General features: G+C 49.4%; 1 protein-coding gene across 1 annotated transcript in view; it reads right to left on the bottom strand.

The window, feature by feature from the left end:
- The window catches only part of SMAD3 (SMAD family member 3), a 109,780-nt gene extending 96,982 nt beyond the window's left edge, over positions 1-12,798 (bottom strand). The window contains exon 1 of the mRNA XM_081134287.1: positions 12,077-12,798. Coding sequence (XP_080990413.1) covers positions 12,077-12,282 — 206 coding nt within the window. The 5' untranslated portion in view covers positions 12,283-12,798. The remainder of the gene's footprint in view (positions 1-12,076) is intronic.
- Positions 12,799-13,045: the final 247 nt, after the last annotated feature.

The following is a 13,045-nucleotide window of genomic DNA, read 5'->3' as shown; positions in this document are numbered from 1 at the left end:
GCCACCAGCAGAGCCAAATGTTCCCTAACTGCTACTCCAGTTAAGTAAGCTCTAGTGCTAACCTCACTACGTTAGATTATCTCTAAGGTCTCATCCAGCTTTAAAATAGTACTCTGCCAACTTGCTGCATGACCTCAGGCAATTCATTTCACTTAGAATAGCAGTAAATAATCCTGACAGTCCCTCATATTTTATCAGTGGCACATAAACTGGCTGATCTAATCCTGCCTGTTACCTTGGTCAGGTATCATGATCCCTGGCGCAGAGGCAGGGTCACTTAGGGTGACTATTTACCCATGTCTGTCTGGAGAGCCAGGTTGATGCCCACTTTCTGGCCATAATTAATAACAGCAGTGCCCCTTTGCACTCTTCCAAGTGTCCTGGTTTGTTCAATAAATTATATAGTCACCCTAGATTCTAGAAAGAGCTTCAGAGGCAAATCCAGCTCGTCTCTTATCACGAGACCTTACGAGGATGAGAATGGGAGCCCTTTCCTGGGAAACCTGGGGGTAGACAACCAGGGTCAGAAACCAGAGATCTGAGTTCAGGTTCTAGTTCTGCCACTGATGCCTTGAAGCCTCTATCTCCTTCTCCATCAACAGGGCTGACTCCTCCTCGCAGAGCACTGCGATGGCTAAAGAAGACCAACCAGTTGATCGGTGACCCACCATGGTGGCTGGCATATAGTTGGTAGTCAGTCCATATCACATGTACCAAGATCACCAGGTGACAGGGCTCAGGTGATCTGCTACAGGTCACCACAACTGACCCAAATCCTTGCTTGGACCAAGCAGACAGCATCAGCTTAACTAAGTTTCTAGTAGCAGGCCCCAGAGCATGCACGCCCTGAGTTCCCACTCCTACTGAATCTGTGCATCATTGATAAAGTTTCTCTGTAAAAATCTGGGTGTGTACTTGGAAGCCTTAACTCCATCTCTGTCCATTTTTAGCAGTAATCTAGGGTAATGCTTCATATAGTAAGTGACACTGCAGAATGTTTCACAGTCCACAAAGTGCTTTTAATGCAAAGCTTATCCAAGTAAATAACTTCAATAATCCTATCGAGGGAGGTATTGTTTTTCCCATTTTACTGGTGAGGAAATGGAGGCTCAAAGGAGTTAGGTGACTTGTCCACAGTCACCAAAGCAGTAAGTGTGGGAGTGGGGATTTGAACTTGGGTCTTTTGAATATAAACCCAGAGCTCTCCACTACACAGTGCTGCCCCTTTCACAGCAAGTCTCTATCAATATTTTTAAAAATAGTCTTGTGATGTAATACTTTCAACAATAAAGATTAATTTAAAAAATAAAAATAAAGCAAAAAAAAAAAAAAAAAGTCCATGAACTAGAATCAACCCATGGACACAAACCTTTACCTTCTAAAAAACCTGTAAATTAAATTAACAACAACAACAAAGTTGACTCAAACCAGATAAGGTAAATTGTACCCAGTCTCTAAATGGTCAATACATTTTCCATTTACTCTCAAGTGATAAAATAAATGAACACCACCAACTTAAACTATTTTTGCTCTCTTCTTAAGGAATATAATATGTTTTTAATACACTTATAGCATTTGATGAGCCTACAGTAGAGAATTTAGATATTTGTGCTGATTGCAGTGTGGTCTGGAATTGGCAAGCCTGGCCTAGATGTTCATCAATAAAGAAATTAAAAACAGTGACCAGAGACATTCCACACAGAGGCACTGTGCCAGGCACAGGGAAGACCCAGAGAGATGCTAAGACCTGATTGAGAGGCTGAGGTCTGATGGAGAGGCCTTTGCCTGGGAGACCAGGCATCTGCATGGAGCCCAGCAACACACTGCTTAGTTTCCCAAGGAATCCATGTCAGGAGGCTGGCGTGACTCACTAGCTAATTACCTGAGCACTGGGGCTCCCAGAGTCCTCCTGGCTGTACAACTCGTCTTCTCTCCTGACAGCAAACAAAACACTATTTTCACCCTGGTCCAGACATAGCCTAAAGCTGTCCACATGGTGGTATAAGGGATTATGACTCTGACCTGGATAACTCAGGCAGAAAACCTGCTGTTACCAGCCACGGGTTGGGGAGAAAATGAAACATGGGTAGAATAGTGACTTCGGCCATGCCACTCCCTGCTTTAAAATCTCCTGGGCGCTTACAGAGTGGGCCAGGTCCAAACGCCAAGTTTGGCAGACCAAAGCCCTTGGCAACATCCTTCTCCAACTCCTCTCTGGTCACTCCCTCTTCCACGCTCTGGCCACCCTGAACTGTCCTGCCTGCCCCAGACACCAGGCCCTACATGCTCTGTCTGGCCAGCGCTCCCTGCAGCCCTCACCCCACCCCCACACTCCTACCCATCCTCTGAGGTCCTGCTTGAGCATCACCTCCTAGGTGAAGCCTTCTGATTCCCCCAGAAAGGGAGCTGCTCTTCCTCTGGGCTCCCAAACAACACTGTGTTTTTCCCACGAGCCCACTGTAACTGTGGTCATTGTGTCCTCTTTTGCCTCTGCACAGTGTAGAGGCAGGACTTCATCTCTACACCTCCTGAGGCCCAGCACAAAGTCAGTGCCAAATATACGTATCCAAAAAATAGACACATGATCAGTTGTTCGGCTCTCTGCTCCACTCCAGATGGGCAGCTACACCACGTATCACCTTCTCCCTCATCTGCATTCACTTCTGATCTGGGTTCAAGGAGAGGGGAAGCAATTTCTAAGGAAGTCCCCAAGATCCTGTCCATAGAATGATGCCACACTGAGAGGACCGTGCTGAAAATGGGCCTGCCCCTCTCTACCACGGGTGGGACCTTGAGACAGAGTACAAATTAAGGCCCCCATCATATATCACCTTTAAAAAATAGAAATCAAGGTAAGAAACTGTTAAAAAGAATGTGTTCTATTCTCCTATCTTGAAAGATACCTTAATATAACCTGAAAGGCCAGGTTTGGGATTTAAAATTCTCTGACTCCTTGGTCACACAATAGGATGTGGACACCAGGGACAACTGGCCCCGAGTTCCAGCCCACCCCCAGTGCCATCCCACACTTAGAAGGGCTTCCTGCACACCTACACGGACACCACAAACCCAAGTTTCATCTGATTCCTCCATGCCTCGTGCCCCATATCAGCCCACAGTACACACGCTGTCCATGGTCAATGCAATCTTCTCTTGGGCAGGTGGACTTGGAAGCGGGCTGGAGACCACTGGGGCAGGGAACTCAGGGTTAGGACTCAAAGACAAGGAGACTGCCACCCATGCCTATGTTATATCAGAGCCATGAGTTTCTGGCGCTGACCATTCTCACTTGCCAGCCAAGCCAACTGGTAAGGTGATATACTTCAGGGAAAGCCGGAACTGCTTTCCAACCAGGCCTCAAAAACACCAGCACCAATAAACATCCAGTTCCACACACTTACAGGCAAGCTATCTGTGACCAGTGCGTGAGTCACAGCGTTTCTTCTTCAGGATCTTGCCCATCCCCCGACCCAGGAGCACTGATTCACCAAAGTTTGTTTTCAATACTATTATTTTTAGTCAGCCAAACAATTTTCAAAATGATGATACAGAAAAGGAAAGGGAAGGACAGAACCACCTAATATAAATTGTTTCTCTTTCAATAGCCTGCCAAGCCCTAAGTCACCGAGCGGCATGGTTGTGTGCTCTTGGTGTGCATGTGCCGATGGTAGGTTCCGTGACTACATAACCAAGGTTCTCCAAATGATGAGCTCTGAGAGCAAGGGGGTGGGGGCCCTATTGGAACTGATTGACACCATCCGTCACATTTCCCCCTACTAAGCGCTATAAGCTATAAAAATCAGCCAAGTGCTCGATTTGGGTTGATTTATATGAAATAGGTGTTCCCATCCTCATTTTACAGATGAGGAAACTGGGGATCAATAAATTGAAGCAAGTGCACCCACGGGCATACTCAAACCCAGGTCCGTCAGACTCCGGAGCCCTCTGCTCTGCTTACTGAGCTCCTCCTGTCCACCCAGCCCCCCACCTCTGCTCCCTGGGTGATACTTTAAGTATCTGTTTGGGTGCAGATAAATGGCAACACACAACATTTAAAGGTAGCAGAACAAACTAACTCGCCCAGGCACGGAGAGAAATAGGTTCACCTTGAGTCTGAATTCAGTGAGGGTAAGGAAGGTTTACAATGGGGGAGGTTTGAAGCAAAGAGAAAAACCCAATTTCCATCCTCAGTGCCTGCAGTCAGCCACTTGTAACTACTCAAAAAGTCCTTTCTGGATCCATTACTCCACTTTTGGGCTTAGCCCAGAGGTGATTTTTTAAGGAAAAAATGCCTTTTGGCATTTTTGAGCTGTGACAGCATAAAAACAGACCTTTAAAAAACACACACCCTAAAAGCATTACTATTTTCAAAAGCCCAGTTGAAGAGAGAGACCTGCGGACACCTCAGAGCTACAACTTGGCTCGGCAGCTCCTGATGCGACACTCCCAGCAAAGGTGATCAGGTCTGTGACTCTGCAGGTCTCCCAGGCAAACCGTTGCACCATGTTTCTTAAACAAGACTCTCATTCTAAACCCCCCGCAAAGCATCAGGAGAAAAACTTGCCAGATGCACACGGGGGAAAGCCACATGATACAGAAAAGGGACTATTCGGGAGAAACTCACTTTTCGTTTCCTCGCTGGAGGTTAAGCCTGTAACCTCCACAGTGCCTGACAAAGGCGCATGCTTACGCAATCAAGTATAGCCTTTCTTTATATAGATGTTTGAAAATAAATAAAGGAAGCTTTCTGGGCAAACTCTGACATATGAGCAAACATTTTCCACAGGTATCCTCTATAATGCCTACCTCTTCCATTTCACCATTTTTAGGCATTTGTGGTCATTAGTTTAAGTAAACTTCCTGCTCTGAGAATAGCCAAAAATAGCAACAAAGAAGAAAAATTGCTCACTGCATCTAAAGACACACAGCCTCCACAGCTTCATCCTAGTGCTCAGCTATTTTTATATCCCTTTGTAGTTAAATTTCATTGATTTTGACTCACACGGTAAGGGAGAGGCATGGAGGAGGGCGGGGGAGAACAACCAAAATTAAAGGCTGAATTATAGTTTTAGTGCTTTTAATATATAAATGGACTGTAATCTGAATTATAGTTTCATTACTTTGACTTATAAAAATGGATTGGCACCAGACTGATAGGGTCTTAGGGCATTAACAATTAAGAAAGATTTGTGGCCCTGGCTAGTGTTGCTCAGTGGTAGAACATCGGCCCCAGCACTGAAGAATCGCAGGTTCGATTCCTGGCCAAAGGCACATACCTTGGCTGCACGTTTGTTCCCAGGCCCCAGTTGGCCCCAGTCGGGGCGTGTGCAGAAGGCAACCATTCAATGTGTCTCTCTCACATCAATGTTTCTCTGTCCTTCTCTTTCTCTCTCTCTCCCCCTCCCTCCCTTTCACTCTCTCTAAAAATCAACGGAAAAAAATATCCTCAAGTGAAGATTAACAAAAAAAAAAAGGTTTGTGATTCATTGATCAACTGGATTTGTGCAAGTGGAAGCTTCTAAAATGCTTGCTTGAAAACCACTTCAGAGTTAGAAAGGCCCTCCACTAGAACTTATCCAGCCTATTTTCCAACTTAGAACATCTGAGGCCCAGAGACATTAAGTGAGTTGCCTCAGGTCACACAGCTAATCAGAAACAGAGCTAAGTCTAGAACCTACCCAGGCCTGCTGACTCCTGCCTTCAAAATGACCCCAAAACCTTGTTTATAACTAATATTTCTTTGACAGCATTTATGGATAGAAAAGGCCTGCTAAACAAACTTTAGCCTAGTCCAGAATTAGGCAAACCTCTTAATTAATAGGCTTCTACTGTGTTTTCATTTTAAACTGAGTCTCTCTGTCAAAACATTCGGCAGCGGCGTGCACTGTGGCGGGCTGCTGTTTACAGCAGAGGCCCCAGATAATCAACAGCAGATAGTGCGACTTGTGCTATAGATTTGTTATTTCTAAAGCTGTTAATTAAGTCCAAACAAAGAGTAATGTTACACACATACATACACACTTACCCTCGTCAGGAGTCAATAAACTGCAGAGCTTGGGGGATTTGGCTCTCTGACATCAAGAAAACAGTATTTACACATTAACTAGAGTGAACACATACACCATTATTTCCACCACACAGAACCCGAGTTGGCAGCCAGTGGACTAGAAGCTCCAGGAGGGCAGGGACGGTGGTGCCTTCCTCACTATTTTGACCCTACTACCTAGCACAGGGTTTGGGTGCACTGAAGGAAAACATAAAAATGAAGTGGACAAGTTCTGGAATCTTTGTCCTAAAACTTGGAATAGAGTAAAATTAGAAACCAAACTTCTGCAGGGTGGGGTTAAAAATGGCAGATTCCAGCTGTTTACAGGAACCATCGTGCTTGAAGATTGAAGGCTTCGTGGCCGGGAAGCTGTCAGTGGTCAACAGATGATTCCCGGCCTTCGTTGGAGAGGAGTTAGTCTCATTCAAGGGGGCACCAACCATCGATGTCTGCAGAAGGCTGGCGACCCTCCCAGCCCCGATATGGGCAGCAGGCTGCCTCCATGAACAGTCTTTCTGGGCACTTCTCTCCCCAGACAACCAATACTATCAGATATGGATTTGGGGAAGGGGGTAGGTTGATTTTTTTTTTTAATAGGTCAATACTTCAAAGGAGACAGTGTTAATTAGGACTATTCGTAAGCCTGGTTGGTTGAGAAAGCTGCATTCCACCTTAGGGAACATAAGTACAGAAAGCTGGGGGAGAGGCAGATCAAGAAGGTGGGAGGAGAAGGAAATGGGAATCAAGTCTGATTTCAATTTTTAAAGCAAGCACTGCTTGCTTCTATTTATTTCATGACGGAGCACATGCAGAATAATGGCTGTATTGTGCATCGAATGGCATTAAAGTCTCCTAATAAATTAACAAGTGAAAATTAATGGTCGCTCAGTCCATTACATCGTGTTAATTTTATTTCCATTATAATAATACAGCAATTACAAGTTTACATTGTTAAAACCAATATTTATTTTTCAAAAAACTCATTTTAATTGGATTCCTGATGTGATAAGCTTGAGCCAAATTCTCTCAATTTCATCAACTTCTTGCATTTCTCATCAGAACTAAATGAGTAGTGTATTCATTGACTTTTTTCTATTATTAGGATCGTCATTTAAAACTTTACATCCTTGCAAAGACTTTTCAAAATATGTTATTAAAAGTTCTTACGTCAGTACGGAAACTCAGGCATGAAGACTTTGTTTTCAGCAAGTGGTAAGCAGAAAAATGAAAGACCAGGTCTCACCAAAACTCTGAAATGCTAAGCACCCACAATCATCATCCAAGTCATCCACTTTTTATTTGACACTCTGTTATATTCTGAGCGAATATATCTAAAGTCATATATCTAAAGTTGCTGTTCCCACCGAGGAAACCTGAATTTCAGGTTTGCGATACTAAGTTACTTTTTACTTCAAAGAGAGAACACTTGACTGTGGAGTAAAATACTGCTCAGGGGTCACTAGCCTTTTGGTGCAAGCTATATGGTAACATGCTCACAGCAGCACTCACTTTAGCAAACGGCAGAAGATAAAGGTGTCGTTCACTGCCTCGTTCTTGTAGGCAACTATCACTACGTACCAAAAGTGCTATGATCATACTGCAGCCCAGAAACTTCGTTCGGGGAACAGCTTCTGTACCCCTTTTGGTAGTCCACCTCACACTGACCCCCACCTCCTTCCCTCACCTCCCCCCACAGAATGAGTGGTCTGCCTCCCATGTCTCTGCACTTTGTATATCCCTCGGCTGTAGCTCTTGCCCTGTACCTTTGGGCAAGTCTATCTCCCACTCTAGACAAGGAGTTTCTTGAGAACAGGCACCCTACCTTACTCATCATAGTAGGCATTTAGTAAGTGATTAACTAATTTATTGATGAATGAATGATACACACAAGAGGCTAAGCAAACACTTATGTCTGTCAAACTCTCTGGTTTACAAAACACGTTCACAGGCCTTATCTCATCCCGATTTTGCAGGTGCAGACATGAAGGCTCTGAGACATTTGGTGAACTCTTGAATCCACCCAGGTATTAAAATGGCAAGATGTGGGGCTGGAATTCTGTGCTTGTTTTTTCCAGAGAAAAGAGATGGCGAGATGGCTGTCATTATCTGGTTTTCTAACATAGTGACTTCTACAGTATTTAAAAGACTCATCATAGGTTCCCCGGCCTGCCCAAAAAATTCCACTCCATACTAGAGTTCCTATTTCTTTTGATGGCTGGGATTAAGAAAGAAATAGCATTTAGGCACTCAAATAATGCCCTATTAGTGTTTCCTTTATTGAAATGTAAGCTCTTCACAGGCAGGGGCCATCTCAAATGTATCTCTGCACCCTCTCCCACTGTCTGGGATACTGACTCAGACAAGAGAGGGCCAATAAATAACAATGAATCAACAAACTCCAACTCTAACATTTAATTAGGAACTGTGAGCAAGGGGCTGTCTGCAACATGCATTGGCCCAAACATTCAACTCCTGGGTGCAACAGCAAGTTCCAGGGTTCCAAATGTCAATCAAGGGAGCAGCAAGTTCATCCTGGGTTCAGCCATGGCTCCGAGCCAGCCCCATGGGCAGCTACTCATTGTCTTAGGGCCCCTCCTCCTCCCAGCCCTCGCGTGCAACTCTCCTAATCAAGGCTAAGCAGCCCTGGCAACAGGTCTGTCTCCAGAAGACTGAGAGGAGTCTGGGAGAGGAATGTTAACATGAGGATCTTTTCCCCTTTTTTCCCCAGGGCGCAAGTAGCCTGTAAAGTCCAAGTAGGTAACAGGAGGAGGCTGTGCTAAAAGAGAGGCACAAAGAGGTAGGAGTTGGTGTGTCTCAGAAAATTGCCCCATTTACCTCTGGACCTGGTGCTTTGACACAAGAAAGCCCAAATCCCCTTCCAAACAAACCAGGCCATAAGCTTGGTCCAGCTCCCAACAACTGTGCCAAGGCATGGATCCTATCCGTGGAGGCACAAGTTGTCGGAATCCATGGGCAGTGGCTGTAAGCGTGCCTGGCTCCCGATTGCTGGCATAACATGCTCACACCTTCTCCATCCCTCAGCAGCAATGCTATGACTCCATTCTTATAAACTGGCCAGGAAGATACCTGCGGCTTTCCTCAGGTGCTCAAGCAGGTGAGGAGTGAGATGCTGTTATACAGCTTGTCTATGTTCTGCCCACTCTGCCAGACCTCAGTGCATCCTGATAGCCCCTGTGCGGTGTATCTCAATCAAGCTCTCACCACGTCCTTGGCACTGCTCTCTATTACATTCTTTATATCAATAAGCCTGTATCACTCCAGCTCTTCTGATCACCGAGACAGGTTAGAGCTGGTGTAACAGAGAAGTAAGCATATGGTCTGGAAGGCCCTAATATACAGCTATAATTGCCAAATGTTACTGTTGCCACTCATAGTTACATATTAGCCAAAACACACTTGTCAAAATCTCCTTGGACTGAGAGCTTCTTAAACCCCAAGATCCAGCTCTCACAGAGAGCTCTTTTAAGCGCCCAGTGCCCTACCTCTCACACACAGTAGAATAATTTACGAAAGGCAGTGTGGAGAGAGCAGACAGTTTGACAAGCAGCACAACAATCTACAGGGCTTAGCAGACACATTGATATCACTAGCGTGAGGCCAGCTAACCACCTCCCCAAGACATGGCCTTTAGTTGTCTGCCCATGACCAAAACAGCAGCAGCTGTTGCCAAGGGAGACAAGGTGACCCAGAGGCGTGGGCACAAAATCCAGAGATGGAAATCCATCTTGTCTGGATCCACCCAAGCAACTGAATTTCCCTGAGAAAACTGGGGGGGGGGGGGAGGATCTGCTTTATCAGCAGGTCCTTGCCAGGTAGGTGGAAGATGTCTCAGTCCTAAGAGAGTGGTGAGAGACCAGGGAGCAAGTAAACTTGACCTCTCAGAAATACCCAAAGCTTCATATACCTCAGGCTGCAGAGAACTCTGAAGAGAAAAAAGCAGGCCAAAGCTATGTTCCCCCAGAGGGCAAACTTTTACCAAGGCGAGAAAAAGCAAGGCCTCTCCTCCAAGCTGTCACCAGCCCACAGACTGAACATGAGCAACCTTACCAACAAAGATCCACACTGCCCTCCACCCCTGCCCCCCACCCCAGTTAGTACTTGAGCATTCAACAAAAAAATGTATTCAGAACTTTCAAAGTAAACAGCAGCAGGAGGCAGAAAAAGAGCACACTGGGTCAGAATCTCATGTCTACTCCAGCCAGCCTTTTCACCTCTCCCCTCCGAAGTTTTCTCAACTTTAAAAATGAGATAAGCCTTAAGCCTAACTCCCTTATCTGTTTTCCAGGAGTTACTTTCTTTTCTTATTTTCATAAAACCATGTGAAAGTGCTCTGTAAACTGTAAAACACTTTACACAGCTGTTCGTTTTATAACTGATACCATTTTTGTTTTCTGTTTCAAGGCAGAAAGCACTTGTCCTCAATGCACCTGGGCAGCTAAGAAGGCGGATTTCCAAAAACCCCTCCCCAGGCGGGAGAAGTAGGACACTCATTTACCCTCCACCCCACCCCACCCCCACCAAAAGAATAAAGAAGAATTAAGAACCAGAGTTGGGACCAGAACCCAGGGCTCACTGACCATCACATCACACCACCTCCTCTGAAGTCAGTTCTGGCTGCAGATCACAGGCGCAGAGCGCACTTCCCAGACAGCACACCGCCTTCCCTCCCGCTTTATTGACTGGATCCACCCAGTAAAAAAAAAAAAAATTTAAAAAAATTATTATTTTTTAAGTCAGCGCTCCCACCATATGTGGCATTTATTTCCAGAGGAGGCCTGCCCTGGGTTCCCAGGACAGATGTTGCTTTGTGCCTGCCTGACACGGCTGGCAGCCCTTGTACAGCTGCTCTAAGCAGGTGGCCAAGGATGGAGTCCACTCCTGGCCCAAGAGCAAGGATGACAACCTCGGTGGGGCTCAAGCCCTGGGGACCCTCTACTCATTCCTCTGCAGCCTGGGACCCCAAGGACCCTCCCCCCCTCACACACACGCTCCCTTGGTAGAGTCAGACTTTAGAGGGGGGCTGAGAGGGAGTGACAGGAGGCCAAGGTGCCCCCCTAGACACACCCCAATTTCCAGTGAGGCACAGCCAAGCTAATATAAGGTCCTGGGGACTGGAGAGGAGGTGCTGACCCCTTCTATCAGCCATCTGTGGGCTCCCCCCTGACCTAGCTAGGGCAACGTGGATTATAAAGGAGGTCCGGACAGATGGCAAAGCGCTTGGGGAAGCAGGGCTCTGCAGGAATGCCAGGGCCACCGCGAGGCCCACTTCGGGTGTGTTTTGTTATCTGGTGGGCTCTGAGCCCCCCCTGTTCTGCATCAGCTTGAAAACGCAGGCTGAAAAGGGGGGCAAAACACGGCCGCGGGGGGGGGGGGCTGGTCTCTGCCACTTGTCTCTCATTTGAAAGTCAGAGCACCGCACAGCGAGCAGAGTGCGTGCGTGCAGCGGGGGGCGGGAGACTGGCACCACCGAGTCTAAAAATACTCGATAAAAATGCTAATCCCGAAGGCAAAGAGAGAGCGGAGAAGGAATCTGTCAATCACGGGGCCCCCGCTCCTCACCCGCAGCCCCAGCTGTACGGACCGCATTCCTGGCGAGGAGGAGACGTGGGGGGACAGGGCCGAAGGAAAGAAAGGGAGCAGCACCGCCGCCACCTCCACGAGCGCGGGCCGCGGGGGCGGGAGGCGGCGGCGGAGGAGGGGCTCCGGCCGCGCCGCGGAACAAAGCGGGCCTCAACTTTGAGCCCGCAGCTCCCCGACTGGGGGCGGCCAATCCCAGCAGCACCCCCTTCCCGGGAGGCGAAAAGTGACTGTGAGGTCGGGAAGTGAGAGTGCCGCGTGGAAGCCCCAGGCTCCGAATCTCTGCAAATCCAGAGGAGGTTTTGTTTGGGGTCCCCTTCCTGCCCGCGCTCCCCCTACACACGCACACACCCCCCACACACACACACGCACCCACACGCCGCACGCGCACCACCCCTCCCGCCCCGCCGCCCGGCCGCCCGCTCGGCCCACCTGGGGATGGTGATGCACTTGGTGTTGACGTTCTGCGTGGTGATGGCCTTCTCCAGCTCGTCCAGCTGCCCCGTCTTCTTGAGCTTCTTGACCAAACTCTTGACCGCCTTCTCGCACCACTTCTCCTCCTGCCCGTTCTGCTCGCCCTTCTTCCAGCCCAGCAGGCGCTTCACGATCGGGGGGGTGAAGGGCAGGATGGACGACATGGCTGGGGGGGCGCGCGGGCGCCGCGGGGCGCCCCCGGCGGGGCTGGGCGCGGCGGGGCGCCGGGGGCGCGGAGGGGAGCCGGGCCGGGGCCGCCCAAACTTCTTCGCCTCAACTCTCGGCGGACTTGCCCGCGCTCCGGGCCGGGCCGCGGCGCCGCAGCCCGCGGTGCTCCCGCGGCGGCGAGGAGGGCGGCGGGGACGGCGGGCGGGCGACGGCGGGGCCGGGGCGGGCAGGCCCCGAACGCGGGGCGGAGGCGGCGGCCGCGAGCCTCGGAGTGGCAGAAGAAAGTTTGGGTTTCCGCACCGGGTGGCTGTTTGGGTGCCGCCTCCAGGAAGGAAAGTCCAACCCCCAGCCAAACTTTGCTCGCCTCGGTCGCTTTGAAGCGCAGATCCCTCCGCCCCGGCAGCCTCGCGTCCCCGCCGCCCTCCGCCCGCAGCGCCCGCTCGCTCGCTCCCGGGGCCGGTCTGGGCCGTGCGCCGCGCTCGCGCTCCCGCTCTCGCTCCCGCTCCCGCTCCCGCTCCCGCCCGCTCCCAGTCTGTGTTTCATGCAAATCCGTGTGCAGCCTCCTTTCCAAGCGCTGTCACCGCCCCCTTGCCGCCGGGGCTCCCCGCCTCCTCCCCCGCGCCCCGCCACCTCCTCCCGCGGGCGCCCTGCCCGCCCCCGGCCTCCGGGAGGGCGCCCGGCCTCCCCCGCCCGGCGCGGAGCACGCCCACGTGGGCGACCGGGGACGGCGGTGGCCGGGGCTGGAGCGCGCAGGTCCCC

This window comes from Miniopterus schreibersii (assembly GCF_964146895.1).
Source record: "Miniopterus schreibersii genome assembly, chromosome: 1".
Lineage (NCBI taxonomy): Eukaryota > Metazoa > Chordata > Mammalia > Chiroptera > Miniopteridae > Miniopterus > Miniopterus schreibersii.
The sequence above is the reverse complement of the archived record's forward strand: the minus strand, read 5'-3'. Positions and strand labels throughout refer to the sequence as shown.